This window comes from Culicoides brevitarsis, chromosome 2 (assembly GCF_036172545.1).
Source record: "Culicoides brevitarsis isolate CSIRO-B50_1 chromosome 2, AGI_CSIRO_Cbre_v1, whole genome shotgun sequence".
Lineage (NCBI taxonomy): Eukaryota > Metazoa > Arthropoda > Insecta > Diptera > Ceratopogonidae > Culicoides > Culicoides brevitarsis.
Window position 1 is genome coordinate 29693386 of NC_087086.1, and position 20083 is coordinate 29713468.

The 20083-nt window shown below is 29.9% G+C and overlaps 4 protein-coding genes across 4 annotated transcripts; 1 reads left to right on the top strand and 3 right to left on the bottom strand.

Moving 5' to 3' along the window:
* Positions 1-122: 122 nt before the first annotated feature.
* On the top strand, positions 123-1237 carry LOC134828905 (1-acyl-sn-glycerol-3-phosphate acyltransferase gamma-like). The gene is made up of 4 exons (XM_063841896.1): positions 123-410; positions 526-726; positions 782-1127; positions 1185-1237. The coding sequence occupies exons 1-4, from the start codon at positions 123-125 to the stop codon at positions 1235-1237; spliced, it is 888 nt and encodes a 295-aa protein (XP_063697966.1).
* Positions 1238-3018: 1781 nt separating this feature from the next.
* Positions 3019-3489, bottom strand: LOC134828906 (zinc finger Y-chromosomal protein-like). Its single transcript, XM_063841897.1, has one exon. The coding sequence runs from the start codon at positions 3487-3489 to the stop codon at positions 3019-3021; it is 471 nt and encodes a 156-aa protein (XP_063697967.1).
* A 1374-nt stretch (positions 3490-4863) lies between these two features.
* Positions 4864-6199, bottom strand: LOC134828907 (phospholipase B1, membrane-associated-like). The gene is made up of 3 exons (XM_063841898.1): positions 6008-6199; positions 5361-5949; positions 4864-5306 (listed from the first exon to the last, which is right to left on the bottom strand). The coding sequence occupies exons 1-3, from the start codon at positions 6197-6199 to the stop codon at positions 4864-4866; spliced, it is 1224 nt and encodes a 407-aa protein (XP_063697968.1).
* A 1888-nt stretch (positions 6200-8087) lies between these two features.
* Positions 8088-9754, bottom strand: LOC134828908 (phospholipase B1, membrane-associated-like). Its single transcript, XM_063841899.1, has 3 exons — positions 9533-9754; positions 8862-9468; positions 8088-8620 (listed from the first exon to the last, which is right to left on the bottom strand). The coding sequence occupies exons 1-3, from the start codon at positions 9752-9754 to the stop codon at positions 8175-8177; spliced, it is 1275 nt and encodes a 424-aa protein (XP_063697969.1). The 3' UTR covers positions 8088-8174.
* Between the last annotated feature and the right edge of the window lie 10329 nt (positions 9755-20083).

Genomic DNA, 20083 nt, shown 5'->3' on the forward strand with positions numbered 1-20083 from the left:
TTTATTCGATTCATGCTCGTGAGTAAAATTTTTGTTATTTTTAAAAATTTTTGGTTTTAAATAAAATTTTCTCTGTAGAAATAGTTTTTATTGCTGATTGGTGGGCTGGATGCAAAATAAAAATGTATATTAGCAAAAAAGATTTACCGGCTTGTAAAAAGGAACATGCATTTTTACTCATGAATCAGTATTATGAAGTAGATAAGCTTCTTGGAATGTCTTTTTGTGATAAAATAGGAGATTTGGACAATTTTAAGGCATTAACGAATAAGGCAAATCAATATATTCCAACAATTGGATTTGCATGGAAATTCGCTGAATTTATTTTTCTCGAAAGGAATTTCCAAAAAGACAGAAATAATAACGGAAATAAATTAAGGAATGTTTTTGCGTATCCACATCCAGCTTGGGTGAGTAAATCTTAAGAAATTAATTAATTTAAAAATAAAAAAGTAATTTAATTAAATTAATTTAATTATTTAGGTATTTAATTTTTTCAAGAAATTTTTTTTTTAATTTTTATAGTTTTTATTGAACGCTCAAGGAACTCGATTCACAAACACTAAACATAAAGAAAGTGAGAATTTTGCAAAAGAAATCGATTTGGAGCCCCTGGAATATCATTTGACCCGGAGAACGAAGGGATTTTCAGCTAACATCCCTTATTTGAAGAAAATTTGTCCAAACATTTACGATATAAATCTCGCAATCACCAAAAATCAAGCTGTAAGTTTATTTAAAAAATCAATTTTCATCTAAAAAAAAAATTTTTTTTTTGTAGCAAAACGCGCCAAATTTCTTTAACGATGAAAGTATTGAAGCACACATTTACATCAGACGCTTCGATACAAAAGAAATTCCTGATGACGAAGAAAAATCCGCCGAATGGCTACAAAACTTATTTCGAGAAAAAGATCATTTTCAACAAAATTTTCAAAAGCACGGAAGCTTTTTTCATGATTTGGAACCAATTGAGCCAATTACGTTAAAACCGAGACTTGTGTGTTTGTTAAATACTGTTGGATGGATATTCGTAACAATTTCTTTTGTGATAATTTATTTTGGGTATTTATTGGTTAAAGGACGATTTTTGACATTTTCTGTTGGAGTCGCTGTTTTGGGACATTGTGAGTTTTTAAAATTTATTTTTTTTAATGAAAATTTTATTTTTATTTATTTTTTAGTTTATTATTTGATGAATAAGACGATCTCATACAGTCAAATTGAAAAAAGTTAATTATTAATTAATATTTATTAAGAAAATTATTAAAAATAAAACAAAAGCGTAATTTTAATACATTTTATTCATATATTTAATTCTAATTTAAAATCTAATTTTTTTTTCACATTTTTATTGATTTTTTTTTTCATGAATCATGTTTATATGGCGGTTAAGGCTATGTTTAGTACTATAACTTTTATCACAAATTGAGCATTTGTAAAGCTTTTGACTTAAATGCTTAGTTGCTAGATGTTCTCTTAATCGCGTTGAGGATTGAAAGCCTTTTTTGCAAACGATACATATTTGTTTAAAGTTTTTCTCATGCATAATCTTAATGTGTGTTTGCATATAATTAGTGAAGAATATTTTGTCACAAAATTTACACTGTAATCGAGAAAAAGTTTTCAGATGGATAGTTTTCATATGGGTTCCTAATTGTTGTTTAGTAACGCTCTTTTTTCCACAAATATCGCAAGTAAATTTTGGTTGTTCGTGTGTTTTTTTATGTTGATTAAAATGACTTGCATTGAAGAAATACTTTCCGCATTTTTCACACTTTCTTGGTTTGTGATTTTTCAAGTTATGTTCTTCCATATTTTCTTTTAAGATAAATTTCCTGCAGTATTTACATTTTTTACTGATTGGATGATCTCTAATAAATTGATTGAGATGGATTTCCATGTGTTTTTGTAAAGAACCTTTTGTTCCGAATGATTTCTGACAATAATCGCAGACAAATATTTTTGATGCTTTTGCCATCCTAGATTTTCGTATGATTTTCTGAATGGTACTGTACAAAAAAATTTAAAATAGGTTCTTTATATTCTTTTTTTTAGTACTCAATATGAATCATGATATGGGTATGAGCAATAAACTCCCTATTTTTTGACTTAGGCCGTTCCAAAATTTTTTTGATGTTTTTGTTTTATTTAAAAAATATTTTTAAAACACTTTTTCATACAAAATGACAAAATTTTAATAATTTTTGGTCATTAATGAATATTTTAATTGTTTTTGTGCTATCTACATGAGTTTTGATAATTTAAATTTGATATCAAAGTATTTTAATTTAAAAATTTAAAAAAAATAACTGTCAAAATATTTTTTTGGAAATATTTTTAATAATTCTGTCAAAATATTTTTAATAATTCATATTAAATTTTAAATTTAGTTTATGAATAACAAATTCTTGAAAATTTAATATATTTTAAAAAATTTTTGAAAATTTCTTAAAAAAATATCGAAAAATACCAAAAAATGGTCCATTTTTGAACTTTTTTTTTTATATTGCACTCCAAATTTTTTTCGAACTTTTTGTCCCAAAAACTTTTTTTCAAAATGGAAGGTGCCAAAAAAAAATTTGAAATACTTTTTAATGCAAAAATGCAAGAAATATTTCATGAATTTTTGACCGTTGATCAATATTTTCGTAAACTTTAATGTATAGAGAATTTCTTATTTAAAATTGATTTGATAGCAATTCAACTAAAAAATTGAAAAATAATTTTTCATAAAAAAACTTTTAAAAAAATTTTTCGATCATTAATTCATTAATTAATCATTTCAATCATTTAATGATTTTTGAAAAAAAAATTTTTGAAAAGTTATTGAAAAATTATGAAAATAGACCAAGAACGGTAATTTTTGGTGAAATTTTCAACTTTTTTTTTATTTTGCCCTTTTGGGTTTTCGACTTTTAAAATGGGGCATGGGACAAAAAGATAGAAAAAAATTTAGAGCAGCCTGGATTTTTAATGGATTTTTAATTTATTTGAAGAATTTCGAAATTTTGTAACTTAATGTTTAATTTTTTTGTGTCTTTTTAACAATCGTCCATTACCATAACTTTTATCACACTGGTCACACTTAAAGCCATATGTATGTTTAACCGTTATGTGGTTCTTCAGATTAATTTCAGTCTTAAACATTTTGAAACATGAATTTTGAGTGCAACAAAATGGATTGTTTTCATGTAGTTTGATGTGTCTTCGGTAGTTTGATGTGAATGATTTTCCGCATTTTTCACATTTACCAGCAATAGTTCTTTTGTGAATTGCCTTGATGTGCATCTCGACGGATTGTTGAGTTGAAAATGATTTTTCACATATTGAGCACTTGTAAAGTTCCTTCTCTAAATGTTTCAATGCTAGATGATCTCGTAAGTCTGATGATTTTTGAAAACCTTTTTCACAAACGATGCATTTATGTTTGTAGTTTTTCTCGTGAACTTGTTGAATGTGATTTTTCATATATGTAACATACATCATTTTGTTACAAAATTCACATTTTTCTCGAGGAAAATTTTTAAGATGAATAAACATCATGTGACTTTCCATTTCTTGTTTTCGTGTTTTTTCCTGTCCACACAGATCGCAAGTAAATTTTTTACTGTTGTGTGCTTTTTTATGTTTATAAAAAGGACCTGCATTGAAGAAATACTTTCCGCATTTTTCACACTTTCGTGGTTTGTGATTCTTTCGATAATGATCTTTCCAATTTTCTTTTAAGACAAATTTCGAACAGCGCTTGCATTTCCGACTGTTAGGATGATCTTTGATGATTTCACTGATATGGGATTCAATATGTCTACTTATGTTAAATTTAGTTGTAAACGAGTTCTGACAAAGATCACAAATAAATTTTTTCTCCTCTTCTGTCATTTTTTGGTTGATTTTCGGAACTGTACTGTTTAAAATTATGACAATGAGTTTATTTTATACCAAAAGACAATTTAAAGCAACTTGAAAGCTCCTCCTATTACCGCTCATTGAAATGATTCATCTTCATATCCTTCTTTTAACGAAATGGAGTTACCCGTAAGCTTCGTCATACCCGTCGACAATCTTATTCGTTATTAGAAGCAAAAATATATCCGAAAACTATGCCACTTTTTAAATAAATCGACTAAGGCTGATACAATTATCAAAAATGTTCTTGGTTTTATAGATTTTCTGAATATTATGTGGGATGTATATCGAGTATCTCACAAAGCAGAAAAGTACAATTTTCTGTCTAATTGTTGAGAATTTTGTTTTTTTTTTCAAAACCAATTTATAAAATTGGAATATTTTCTCTTCTAAATTGATGATTTTCAACTAAAAATGTTAAAATGTATGAAAATATTTAATTTTGAACTAGTTTTAACGCAATTTTTTAACTTTTTCGACAGATTTTGATTTTCGATACAATTAATACCTGAATTTGCTTTTTTTTGAAAAACTTTGATTTTCAAAAAACTCGAAAAAAATTGAGGTTGAAATTTTTTGAAAAATTTTTTTTTTTCACTAGAATTGTTCATTGTCTCGAGTAGATTATTTTTTGCCAAGAAACATATGCCCGCAAACCTACCATTGCTTCAGAAAAGCCAAAAATATCAGTTTTCGACGTCTCGCTTTTTTGTGATGTAGATTTTTTACTGTGTATGGAAATATTTAATTTTGAACTAGTTTCAACGGAAATTTTTATCTTTTTCGACAGAATTTCTCAAAAAATTATATGTTAAAAAACCGAAAACATTTTTGATAATTGTATCAGCCTAAGTCAGCCTAATTCGTAATTTTTATGTTTTTTTCATTTTTTTTTATAATTTTTCTGAAAAACTCAAAGTCAATCAAATTTATCCAAAAACTAAAAATCTTTATTCAACTATTTCCTTTTGTCCTTAAATACGGCATCTCCTTCGTCGGACACTTGAATTCCGTGAATTCCTTCTTCCAAGTCGTACTTTTCCTCCCATACGGTTCCAACATGTTATTCCAATAGGCATTTACTGCTCTTGCATATCCTCTCTGACTAAAATGGAAACAATCATCCGACAGATACCGATAATCCGTGGTTCCATCGTCATTCGATTGAAAATCCGAATTTATCGTAAAAGGATTGTAATTCACTGTAAAATCCGTCAAATTATGAAATTCATCACGATCTGTGACATCTTTTTCCACAGCATGCCATTGATGGATAACTTTCTTGTATTTTTTTCGATTTTTCCCGAAACGAGTCGAAAAGAAGCAGGAACAGAAGAAATGTTGCATTGGAATGCATTCCAGAGGGATTTTTGTGTATTTAAGGGAAATTGTGACGTCTGAAAAAAGATTTTTGATGAAAAATTTATTAAAATTTTAAAAAATAAACTTACCTGGAGTGGAAATGACGTTCACCATTGTTCGTGGAAGATTATCACGAAGTATCCTTAAAGCATTGAGCAAATTTTTTTCATGTAATTTTGCGATGACTTCTGGATTTTCGTAATGACAAACATCTGAACAAAAGTCATTTGCTCCAACAAGGAGAGTTATGAGCTTCCAATGTTTGTGAAGATCGATTTTTGTCTCATTTTTCATCCGATTCACCAAAACTTGTGCCATAAATGGAAGATCTCGAGACCAAGTAGCTGCAACTGCCACATTCAGTTCGGGACCTTTTTGATGCGAATATCCATACAAATTTGGATTGAATTCCTTTAAAATATTTGGTAATGTTAGAAATTTCCTCCAAGTTGCTTCACCGCCACCGGACCATGACATTTTCTTGTTCGTGAAAAGGATTTGCAAAATATTCGTCGCCATGGCGCCATTTCCGGTCGTTAGTGAGTCTCCCATAGCTGCAATGACATCAATATCACCGGGACGTAACTTATGCACAGAAGTTGGAACTTTTCGACTTCGCCACGGAATACTCAAGTCGCAGAAAAATGGCTCAGAAACGTTAAACTGCTTTTGGATTTTCTGTCAAACGAATCAAGGTAACTTAATTTTAGCTTTTTTTCAGCGAAAAATAACTTACACCACGCTTCATGTTAATATTGAACGAAGTATCATCTTTTCGAGGATCAATGAAGTTTCGGAGTCGAGCAACTGCTGCTCGTAACATTGGGCGATACTGAAGTCCATCTGCGGGATTGACATCTTTAATACTCCACGACCTGCCCACGAAGCTCGTCGTGATAACAAAAAATACAATAATGACAGATTTCATAATTTTATAGCCGATATTTTTAGATACACGCAAAATTTTTTGACAAAAGAAACTGGTTTAACGAGATGCGTAACAAAATCAATAAATTTGTCAAATTTTTTTGAAGATGAAACAAAACAAACCATCGCGCACAGATGTTAAAGATCAACTGAAAGTGAAACCATTAACGGCACGATCCTGATGTTTTTGTCGCGGAACCTGATTTGTATCGGTGCGGATTATAAATGGGTTGGTGTGTGTTTCCGTAATACGAAAAATGACGTAGACATGAAGGTGTTAGACTAAATATTTTATTTTTTTATCTTTTTTTTATGATTAGGTAAGTTTATTGAACTTTTGTGTTTATTTTTTGTTAAAAGAATTTTAATAACGTAAGAATTTAAATTTTTTGTAGCGTTTAGTTGCGTTTTTTAAAACAAAGTCGTGGCTTTTAAGAAGGTTCTTATAAAATTTTATGAGTTTTTTTTTTTTGAATATGAGCCAAAAGCTAATTTGAAATTTTTTACTGTAAAGAATTGTTTTAGAAGAAAAAATTTTTTTTTAGGTAAGATTTTATCAAAAAATAATTGAAATATTAAAAATTAAAAAAAAATAAAATTTAAAAAATTAAAAAAAAAATTTAAATTTAAAAATTAAAAAAAAAATAAATTTAAAAAATTACGAATTACGAATTACCCAAGAATTACGAATCCGTTGTCGACAATTTTAAGAAAACACGGCATCCACGTTGTAACTAGGAACCATAACACCATTCAAGATGCCCTCGTAAATCTGAAGGACAAACAGTTGCCAAAAAATACATCCGGAATTTACAGCATTTCCTGCAAAAATTGCGATTCCATCTACATTGGTCAAAGTCGACGCGCCATCAAGGATCGCTTAAAAGAGCACGTAAGTGCAACAATTAACGGACATGCATGGAAAACGAGCGTAAGTGAACATATGATCAATCTGAATCACGAAATTGGCAGCATGCAACGAAAAAAGTTTGTGAAAAATGATGCAAAACTTGACGCATGGGAAAGTTTGCTAATGTCACGAGAAAGCAAACTCATGAATAGAGAGCCGCCACCCGTATCATCTTATCTATTCAATTCGATAAGATGATAAAAAACGTTTTTTCTTCAGTCGTGTGCCAGACGATGACCTGACAAGTCGAAACATGTTGCACAAATAAATGTTTTTTAATTGAGGAATTAAAAAGGTGTTTTAATTGTTTCTTTGTGTTAAATTAAATTAATTTAATTAATTATTTTCATTAAAAAATTTCAATTAATTCAAAAAAAAAAAAATTACGATTAGGTATTTTGAGATTCTGGGATCTTTTGTGTGTCAACAACTCATTACCTATTGATGCTTAAGTTTTTTATTCCTTGCAACCGATGAGACACTGAAAAAGCTACAAATACTCTGCAACCTTGCATTGAGCTCAATTCACCTAAAAGACAACAGATCCAACGTAGAATCAATGCTACGGGATATGAATCTGCTGGATGTGAAACATCGAGTATACTTCAATACACTCCTGCTGATTCACAAAGCAAAAATTGGTCTTCTCTCGACTTATACAACCGAGCGCCTCACAATTGTCTGCCACAATATCGAACTTCAAATAGCCAGAACTCATTTTTTTATAAAAAAGCAAGTGAATTCATTAAGATTAGTGCTGCGATTGAGTTGTCAAGTGACTTTCGTGTCGCCAAAGATCAAAATAAAGGAGTACGTTAAAGGCCAGTATTCGCTAAGATAAAGTCGCGAGTGAAAAAATCTAATATCATCCTGTAAAGATGGAGCTAAAGAGCTTTTTATTTATATCTTATATGAATGCCCTTGAATTCTTGAAAAAATATGTGACGTTAAGAAAAAAGTCGTTCTAAAATTCTTCAAAATTAAAGCTCAAATGTATTTAAACTAAACTAAGCATCAACGCAGTCTTAAAGTTTATTTCTTCATTTTAATTTAAATTCCATCTACCTTAACTATTTCCCTTTGTTCGTAGATATGGCATCTCCTTTGTCGGACACTTGAAATCCACAAATTCCTTCCTACTCCACGTCGTACTCTTATTCCCGTACGGCTCCATCATATTATTCCAGTACCCATTTGTCGCAATGGCATATCCCCTCTGACTCAAGTGAAAGCAGTCCATGGACAAATACCGAAAATCTGTGCGCCCTTCTTCGTTCAACGGGAACACTAATTTGCTCGTAAATGGATTGTAATTGACTGTAAAATCTGCCAAATTATGAAATTCATCTCGATCAGTGACGTTCCTCTCCATTGCATGCCAATCTTTGATAATTTTCACATATCGTTTGCGATTCTTGCCGAAACGAGACGAGAAGAAGCACGGGCACTCGACATAGTGCACTGCTACACACTCCATTGGCTTCCCAGTGAATTTGAGGAGGATTGTTACGTCTGTTTTGAGGAAGAAGAAGAGGAAAAAAATGTAAATATGTAATAAAGAAGTGAATTGCTTAGGGTTGAAATATTGGATTAGATGTTTCGAATAATAGGTGAGGGGAGTGAAAATGCGGTTCAAGTCAAAAGAGGTTAAAGTGTTGATTCATCTTCTGTTTTTGAGTAACTTGAAACTTGGATTGCATCAGAAAAATAATAATTACATGTAAATAAATAAGGGTGCCTAAGAGATATTTACCAGGGGCGGATACAACATTAACTATCGTACGTGGCAGATTATCACGAATGGTTCGTAATGCAGCGAGCAAATGTTTTTCATGCAATTTTGTGATAACCTCTGGTGTGTCGTGGTAACACATGTCCGAACAGAAATCGTTCGCCCCAATTAGGAGTGTTATCAGTTTCCAATGATGTTTGATATCGACCTTCGGATCACTTTTCATGCGTTTAACAAGCACTTTGGCCATGTAAGGGATATCGCGAGACATTGCTCCAATTTCCGCTACGTTAAACACTGAGCTTTTGTGATACGACAAGCCATCAGCTAACGAATATCCGTAAATGTTCGGGTTATATTCCTTCAAAATATTTGGTAGTGTTAAAAACTTTCTCCAAGTTCCTTGACCACCAATCGACCAAGACATGCCCTTGTTCTCTGTCATAATTTGCAAAATGTTTGTCGCCATGGCACCATTTCCAGCTGTCAACGAGTCACCAAATGCCCCAATGATGTCAATGTCACCCGGAAGCAATTTGTGCACGGAATCAGGAACCTTTTGACTGCGACGACCAACATTCACGTCGCACAAAAACGGCTCGGAAGCCTTGAACTGCCTCTGCAATTTCTGCCGAAAGAAACTTGATTAAAAAATTTTCACGTTCGCGCAATAAAGCAACGAAGCGACTCACACCACGTTTCATGTTGAGATTAAACGAGTACTCGTCATTCCCGTTGGAGCCGATAAAATTGAAAAATCCTTCACGTGCAGTTCGTAAAATCGGACGATACTGATGCCCGTCAACGGGATTGACGTTTTTGATACCCGCACTGAGGTCAAGGACGTTCATCACAATGAATATTAGGAAAAATACAGCAATGGCACTTTTGTGTGATATCACAGATGATGGCATGATGGATAGTTCTTTATTTAGTAATTCTAGCCTAGAATTTGATATAAATCAGAAATGTGTCATAATAAATCGAGAGTGATTGATGAAATCTCGCATAGATTGTTAATGACATGGAAATTGAGAGTGAATGCTATAACGGATAGTTCAAACAACGCAAAACATCGTTATGATTCTGATGCATGATACGCATTTTAATCTGTGGATAATTTGTTTTTGTGGGTTTTTTGTCTTATTAAAAGCAATTTATGTTAAACAGTCACGCAATAAGGTGTGATAATAAAAAGTGTAGCATAAAAAATAGTGCGGAGTGCCAAAATATTACGAGATAATTGTCGTGAAACGAAAGACTTGAGCGCATTTTGTTTCAATTTTTTTATTGGATTGAATTCAACCTAATATTTAGATAACTTACGAAAAATAAATCGGTAAGTATCATAAGATAAATTTATATTTAATTTTTTTTTAATTTATTTTTTTTTTATTTAATTTTTTTATAAATGGCCAACCATGGAATAAAAAAAATGAAATCGTATTGAGAAAGAGAAGATAACGATTTTGCAAAATTGGTACTGATGATGAGAATGATTTTGAATGGACAATCGATCACAAAACAGCAAAAGAAATTTGTGGTTAGCGATCTTAAGATAAAAGTACTCAGAATTTCATTGAAGTTGGGTACACTAACGTTGGGTACGACACTTTATGGGATACGTTAATAAAAAGTCTCCTGGCAAACTTGAGGGCAAAAAAAAAGAAAGAGGTTGAACCGCTATACAATGCCGATAAGTTTTACGAGTAAGACAAATCAAAAAAAAAAACGTAAACTTCCTCAACAGTCCTCTTTTAAAATATTATAAGTATACAATGAGGTAATATTTCGGCAACATATCCAAGCCATTAGGATATTCTAAGATATCATCAAAAGGTACAAATTCATAATTTCAAAGTTCAATTTAAAATGGAAATGACATTATTAGATTTAAAAGGAGTAACTGCTTAGTAAGAAAGCAATCCAGTCAGACTTGCGGCTATTGTTCGTTGAAACAAATTAAGTATTAGATCTATAAAAAAAAACGTACATCTAACATCAACTCGGGTTATTTTCACCGTTTAGTTAAATATCACTGAATGACTCAATTTTTAGAAATAATTTTGTTGAACTATAGCATTTCTCATATATTCGGACAGACTCCTTAATGAACATAAGACAATTTTTTCTAAATAAAATGTAAAACAGACCGGAATGTAAAAAATCAAATTTAATCGGTAATAACTTTTTGATATTGACGCATTTTTTGCCTATGAGGAAATATTTGTTTTTTTTTGCGTAAGAACACAAGAACTTTTTAAAAATTACTCTGACAAAAATCTAATCTAACGCGTCGTGCCTTACCGAATATTTATCAACTACTCAATCTATCACATCGAAAAATGATAAACATTTAGCACATTCCTCATAAATGCTTCTTCTGGTCGTTTCGATACGCAAACACTTATGTCGCACGCATGTACAAAAACTTTTATCACACCTCAGTTTAATCATCACTAATTCGTTTACTCTAACGTTTTTTAACATTTTTTTTTTATCTAAACAAAATCTCGTCGTTGACACGTTCCGAATATTTCTTCCGATTTGTTTTTGCACGACAAAAACTTCAAGCGGTTATCAAGGACAACGAAATGCAGGTCAATGCAGTTTTAATTGATGATGTTATTAGGGTTAAGGGTAAAAACAATCTTAAATCATCAGCAGTAGGTGGTCAAACTGCAACATTAAAATTTATGTTCATATATTGTTTACGGTGGTAGTTAAACCCTTTTTTCTCACATAAGATAATTTATTGTCAATTTGTGAGAAAAATACAACGGAACTGCTCAAATAATTAAATATCAGCAAAAACAGATACTTATCGAGTGCAACACTAATAATAATAATTACAGCAATGATATAATAGCCACGTAACTAAACAGGTAGTTAATTCAGAATAAATTTTAACATTGTCTCAGTCAATATTGTTTACATTTTGATTAACAACTTCAAGTGGTTGATAGGTAGGTGTTTTGTTCATGATCTTTGAACGGCTTACTAAAGATGACAATTACGAAAATGATATGATTAATGTTTTGATACATCGTAATTTTATTAATCGAGGATCTTTTATGAAAAAAGGGATGATGACGGTCATTTGATAGCTAGTGATTCACTTTTGGTGTCGAGATAGAATAATTGAGTAGGAGATTATTAAGGATAATTATAGATGACAATTTTATTATTATTATTAAAAGTGTATTAGAGGCTCGTCAAGGCAGTATTAGAATGTTTTTGACAATGTGATGCAATTTACTTGTCGGAAATTACTTTGATGAAGTGTAGTTGGAATCATTCGAACGTAAAAAAATGCATTCAAGATCTCAGGAAAATATCTATAGTATGATGAAAAGTTAATAAATCACTCTCTGTATCTTTAGTTCTATTGTTCTTGCCAAAGGCAACCTAACTGACTGGGAAATAATTTAAATGAATTCAGTCTTATCTCTTCAAAATCAAACTTCAATGATTTTATCAACTTGGCGTTGTATTTTTATCAAGACCCAAATTGATCAATATCTGAAGATTTTTGGAATCACTTGAGGAAGAATGCGGAAACCTGGGGCCTTGTTCCCGGGAAATTTGCAAAAATTATAAAGATGTTTCAAATTTTTGAGAGAAAAATGAGGAGAATTTGCAATTTTAAAATTGAAATTTTTAAAAAACGTACAAATTTGACTTAAATAAAATTGTACATCTAATTTTGAGGATTGAGTTTGGATCTCGGAAAATAATTAATTTTTTCCACGTCTAAAAAATAATTGGAGTTAGTAATATATTTCATGATTTTGTTCTTTAGTTTAGTTGAACCTGCTAAGAGGACTATAAAGATTTTCTTTTAGGTTCTCTTCTTCGAACTGGGTCCGTTTAAGTTGAAAAATCGCTTCAGTATCGAGTTTTCATTTTGTAAGCTTATAACTTTTGGTTCTTTTTTGAAAATAATTGAAGCTTCTTTTGATATTTTTTTGTCAATTCAGTTCAAAAGAAATAACACAGCAAAAAAAATTATTGTTGGTAATTTTCCAGAATTGCTTGTTTGAAATTCCTTTTTGTTTACAAAAAAAAACTGAACTTTGAGATTTAATCATAAAAGTTCTAAAATATTTATTATTTCCTTTTTAAAACGATCTTTCCGTACACTAACACTTCCCATTCTTCTTTTGATATAAAAAAATCAACGTGACATTGACAATTTTAATTTGTTTGTTCCTCTTGTCTCATCTTCAGATGACTTATAATCATCACTTTAGTCTTTTCACTTCTTATTATTATAAATAAGTACCTAAAAACTACAACGGCAAAAAAATAATCAGGTCGTTCAACCTTCTTGTACGTTTCTGACCGTTTTTAAATCATTTTACAATTACAATCATTACAACAATAATATTTTTTTATTTACAACAATTTACATACAAAATTCATCATCGAGGTCATGCAAGTTCATTTTCACGTGTTTCGTTCACGTTCAATACTCAATAAATCGACATACTTGACACCTAACTATCCAATTGACCCAAATCATTACATCATGTTCTAACGAAAAAAAATTAACATATCAAAACATAAAGCGCATTTTAAGATCTCACATGCTAAAAAAATAAACAAACAACCGGCAACAACATATGATTCGTGTACGAATTCGTTGCACTTGATACGACCGACACCAAAACTCGTTGTTGACTTGGATTAAATTCATTGCCTTTGCGACGTATGTATTTCAAGTTCAAAGCTGCTGCATTTTTTGCATTATGCGCGCGAGACAAATGCATAAAAAAAAACACAAAAACCGTAATTATTTCATTGGGTGTCACTTTTCTTGATGGATTTCTCTTTTTTTTCGCAAGGACTTTTCTTTCCAATTCTCGTTTTGCTTTGTTTTAAATTCTTGTTTAAATAATTGGAATTGTTTATTAACCTTGAACGTGAATTACGAGCCTTTATTTGGTGCATTTATTGAGTCATTCAACTGCCGTTACGTTGCAGCTATTTTTTTCTTTGCAAGAATTTGCAGAAGAAGAAGGAGAAGAAGCAAAAGTAGTGGCAAGGATGCGCTACTCAGAAGTTTTTTTTATGGGAAACTGGTTAGACTGGATTTGAGGTCAAAATTCTGGAAAATTTATGGAGTGTTCTTGTTTTTTTTTGTTTGATATTCTTTAACTTTCGTATTCTTTCTTTGTTGATTTTTTTATTTTTTCGTTTTTATTGAATTTGCATCTTTGAATAATTAAATTATTTAACGAATTTTTTGAAATTAGCTTATCATTGATTTTTTAGTTGATTAATTTAAATTATTTTTTTTTAAATTTAATTTAATTTAATTTTGTTTTTTTAATTAATTAATTTTTTTTTAATTATTTTTTTAATTAATTAATTTAATTTTTTTAATTTAATTTAATTTTTTTTATTTAAAATATTTTTTTTTAATTAATTAATTTAAAAATATTTTTTTATTAATTAATTCAAATTAATTGATTAAAATTTAAAAAAATTAAATTATTTTAAAATTTAAAAAATTAAATTAATTAATTTTATTTAAAATAATTAATTAATTAAATTAAGTTGATTTTTTTTTAAATTTAAAATTAAATTTAGAAAAAATTAAAATTAATTAAATTGACTTTTTCATTTTTTTTCTGTTAAATTTAAATTAAATTATTATTTTTTGTCTCTTAACGCTTTAACCAATCTTAAGGTTATTACCGATTAAGTTACGATTTCATTCATGAAATGAGTATTTTTTCAATTATTTTTTTTTTTATTAAAAATTCTATCGAAATTTAAATTGAACTTTCGCGCACGACTGCTAAATAATGACTGAATATCGCTGAAACTGAAATCTCTCACGGAATAATCAGCGCGACTGTACAGAACGCATTTTATCTTCCTGTAATTCTGTTTAGCATGTACGTGAGTCAATGCACTCTTGATACAAAATTATCTGAGATTTAAATTATTTTTTGTTTAAATATTTTATATCATAAAAAAAAATTATTTTTGGAAAAAAAAAATTTTTTTTGGCGATTAGTAAAAACCTCTCAGGTAATTTTCTTCTCAATGCGTAAATGTTGTTGAGTTAACAGACAGTCGGGCTTCTCCATCTCTATACCGACAATTAAACGCGTGTTCTAGCATGCTGTCAACATACGAAGCATGCTGTCGGAGCAGTACAGACAGTCCATAAATAATAAAGTAAGTTATGAAAATGTTGTGTGTTGGACAAAAGTTGCGTTGTTGATATAGTGAAAATTGAGTAAATAAATTATTTCGTACACACAGTAAGGAACATAAATTCTCGAGAATGCGAAATGTGTGGTGCCTTTTGTTTAAATTCTATAGTAGGATGTTACTCGTTTATTTATTCATTTGGACAGCATTTTATACGTCAGCAACATTCAGATTTGTAATGTTCTTTTTTTATTGTTACAATACAAGACGGTTACAGTGCAAGTATTCAGTTCAAAAGGAAGAGATCAAAATTTAAACAAATGAGTTACAAAAGAATAATAACAATTTAATAAAACGTCTAGACATCAGGTCCAAAGTTTAATGTGACTTAATTAATTATTGTTAAAAAAGTTACAAATTAAATTTGAGTTATTATAAAATATTTATACAATGACATTTACACAGTAAAAAATCTACGTCTCGCGCGGCGAGACTTGAAAAAAAATTATATTTTTGGCTTTTCTGAAGCAATGGTAGATTTGCAGGCATATGTTTCTTGGTGAAAAATGATCTACTCGAGACAACAAACAATTCTAGTGAAAAAAAAATTTTCTTTCAAAAAAATCTTTTTTTTTTTAAACAAATTTTTTTTTTTTCAAAAAATTTTACCTCAACCTCGATGTTTGGGGATTTTCATGATTTTCAAGCAATTTTTGAATTTTTGGTCGAAAATCAAAATTAAAAAAAAATTTTTTTTCAAAAATTCAATAGGTTTGCTTGTTATGCCTAAAAAAGTCTTGAACAAAGCCACTAACATTTTTTTTAAAAACTCGTAATGTAATAATCAAAAAAATTTGAAATATTTGGCTTTTAGAGTTTCTTAAAAAATGTATGAAATTTTTCGACTTTTGAATTTAGCTTGTATTTTCAAAATTTTTTTTTTGATTTATTTTTATCCTTTTTTTTCAATTGAGCTAATAGAGTTCATAATTCCTTCGAAAAAATAAGCCTTTTCTGTAGTTTTCAAATGAGTTTTTTAACTCATTAAAATTGAATCAAAATCAAAATGTATATGATACGGGGATAAATTTTTCATAAAAATTTGGTACCCCAACGTTAATTATTATTACCTTTTTTATGATAAGACAAATAGCTATTATGAAGAATTTGTGTTCAGCCAAATTAAAGACTTGAAGTAAGTTAATAAAGATCTGTTAAATTATATTAATTTAATAAGTATAGTGTGTCATAAAAATTTAATGGAGTTCTCTGTGTTTTTATATTCTCCCTCTTTTTTAATACGAACACATGAGCGACGCATAATAGAGGCATTGTCCCCTAGGAGTTTCAATTAACAAAGGCAATTTTTCTAATTTTGACTTCTAGTCAAATTTTTTTGACTCAGTCTTACACGTCGCATTATGACTTATCAAATTTCTTTTATGAGAAATCAAAATTAAAATTCAATTTATCTGTTCATTTTTGATTTTGCAGAGCAACATAAAAACTCAAACTTTCATTCAAGTTGAATTGATTAATAAAAATTCTTTTATTTTATTGAAAAATACGTTGAACTGTGCAATAATTGTTATATAGCGATATTCTAAAGACATTCTTCTAAGTTTTTCATAAGTCAGTTTGACTTAAAAGCTCCTTTTTCATTCAAAAAATCTCGAAAAATTTCCTAACAACAAACATTTCTCGCTTTCGTGAGTTGTTTCGCCATTTTGGAGAGAGACTCAATATTTGGTGATTTGCGCGCCATCTACTTGTTAAACAAGGAAACGACGAATTTTTTCTCTACTTGTCAAGAAAATCAATGGAATTCATTAAAGAAAAATCTCTTATGAAAAATTATAAAAAATACGCAAATTTTTGGGTTTTAAGAATCTAATTTACTTTTTATTAAAAAAAAATCTTTAAATAAAACTAAAATCCAATAGCTCATAACATTTTCATAGAAAATTCATCTGAAAAGTCAAAATTTTCTTAAATTTAGAAATTTTTCTTAAATCAATCAAAAACCCATCTAATGTCATTGAATAATTTCATATAATTTCATTCAAAATTCTCTCAAATTTCCGAAATTTTCACTAAAATCAAAATCTAAACCTCATTGCACTTTTTCTTTAATCCAACTTCGGCTGCTTTTGCTTACTTTTGCACCATTTTCCTCCAAGCACTTTTGAAAAAACTGCCACTATGGCACTTTTTTCCTCCAAGCAGTTTTGAAAGCAAATGCTTACTATCTCCTTCTCACTCTTTTTTATCTTTTCTCTCGCTCTTTTTTTTCGTTCGTCAACGCCCCCTGAAAATTCAACCAATCATCGCTCTTTTGAACACCGAACAAGGGGAAATCCGAAAAGCTTCACTTCGGCTCGCTAACAAAATGTCGAAAAAGTGAAATTGAGTTCGACAAAAATTATTTTAACAAAAAACGAGAAGAAACTGACGCAAGGGTTCGTGACAGTCGCTTAGAAGAAAATTTCGGGTGCGAGAAAAAATGGAGAATTTCTTTGTTTGTCTGAATAAAATTTGTTAAAATTTGTAAAGAAAACTTTCGATTATGACAATTTGAGGTAATGAAAAATATTTTAGAGCACTCAAAGATTGTGACAGAACAAAATTTTGAAACTTTTTAATGAAAAAAATCAGAAAATATAGAAAAAATGGAAAAGCCGCACCCAATTTTAATGAGAATATTTTTTTGCGATTTGTTCAAAATTATCGCAGCTAAAAGCAAAATTTTGATAAAAATGAAAAGAAATCAAACTTGATAACTCATTCCAAGTTCATTTCAATATTTCATGCGAATTTTAATGAAATTTATAAAAAATTCAATTTCCTGTCTCGTAAATCTCCATTTTTTTCATAACAACAAAAAAACTCGTTTTTATAACAAAGAAGATAAATCTTGAATCGCACACCCTGCAGCAATAAAAGGAACAAAAGCCTCATCTTGCCATAAAAGAACATCGCTGCGTCTCATAAATCAGCAATAATATGCAACGACGAGAAAAAATCCAATATTTTTTAGCTTTATTAGAGTTCAACGCCCACGCATGCGTTCTTTTAGATTTATGCTTTGCTGCCTTCGTAAGAGCGAAGAAAGGCATCACGAACGTGTTGGTGGTTAGACTCGAACGAAGAATATTTTATGTCGTGATATTTTTTATTTGCTTTGTTCTTGTCTTTTTTTCTTGTTTAAACAAAAGAAAGAATGTGGAGGAATTTGTCGCGTCGCTTTCATGGAGGATTTTCAACCTTAACTCAGACTTTGATGAATCGACTCGTTCCCGAATTCATTCAAATGAACACCAATTTAAATTTTTTATTAACAATTGTTACGCAAGTTTCAACAGAAAAAAATTGAACGCACGACGCTCGATGAAGCACACACAAAAAAAGCAAACAAATATAACCTTCAACGAAACTTGTTAATTAAAATTTATATTTCGTTTTTTTGTTGTGTTGTGTTGCGCGTTATTGTATAAAAAGTCATGTCATGAGTGCCAAGTTTTGTGCGTATTGAAATTTTTCATCGTTTTTTGTTCGTAGTCGATATGAAGTAATGTAGAAAATGTAAATTTAAACAAAAAAGGTCGAATTTATTTAAAAATAAGTAGATTAAAAGGGCGACACAAAAACGTCGAAATGACTTTTGCTTTACAAAGGAAGTCGTCTGTTTGTCAAAAGTGACTTGAAATTCACTTCAGATGCTAATCTCGAGTCTCGACATTTTTCAAGTCAAGTAGTTGAAGTACTCTGAACAAGACGATAAGTGCATTAAAGCAGTAATGAAGATGAGTGATGAGTAAATTTGCTAATGTTTGAAATTGAGAAGTGACATTTTCTATTTCGACGTTTAAATGATTGAAGAGATATTTTTGACATCTTGAAAGTAAATTATATTGACTAAACTTTCAAAAATTAATTTTACTTCTTTTTTGCTAGGTACAATTTTTATTTTAATTTTGTTTATTTTTAGGCATATCTGCCCCTCTTGTTCATCTTATTACAAGCCTTAATGAGCCTTAATATCAAAATGGAAGGAGAGACTACCCAACTAAGAGCCCTTACATCAATTTATCGAACTTGAAGTTTCGATTGCTGATTCTCAATCGATAAAAGTCTCGAAATAACAAAGTAAAAAAAATGGAGAATATCTCAAAAATTTCTTACAATATCTACACGAAGAAGGTTCTCAAGTTCAGAGGTAAGTTTTAATAATTTTTTTTGTTTTAAATCAAAATCAAGGAAAATATCCCGCATTACGATCGTAGACTCGCCAAAATGCGACTGTGGAATGAGCTACGAAACGATCGATCATGTTCTGTGGGACTGTCACTTGCTGATAGGCGACCTGGCATCCGAACTACAAGAAATAGGAATTGACAAAAACACAGGAAATTCGACGTGCTTCCGATAAACGCCAACTATTTGAAGGAAAATCGGAAAATTATTTAATGTCGTCCCAAAAATTTTTATGTATTTGTTCTCGTCCTGTCTCTAAACCAATTATGCCTTCCGCGATGGGTCTATGTTGATGTAAAACATCCTTGTTTTTATTGAAAAAAAAGGAAAATATCACATTGATAAAAGAATCGAAAGAAAAGTTTAACAGCCATAAGGAAGACCATTAAATCACAGGCAACAAGTGGTAATAATTGAAAGTCAACTGGACTCAATTCACAAAAAAACGTAACGAAATGTACCCACTTTTATATCGTCAATAGTTGCTAAAAATCGTAAATGTTGCTCAATAAGCGATTAATAGCGAGCTCTTCAACTTGTTTTAAAAAAAAGTCAAACCAAATGACGACTATTTGTGGACTACCTTTGCTTAACCAGAAGATAATCTAGAATTATTTAACAAGAAATACAACTCTGAATGATCTCTGAAGGAAAATTGAAGGCAGTGAAGAGTTTAGTTCGTACCTTGATACAAACAAGTCGAAAAACAAAACCTAATAATTAAAAAGAAAACCCTCATGCTTGATATTAAAACAAAGACCCCGTGATAATATTTTGTATGGAACGAAGGCTTGAACTTTTTTAATAAACTCCCTGTGAAT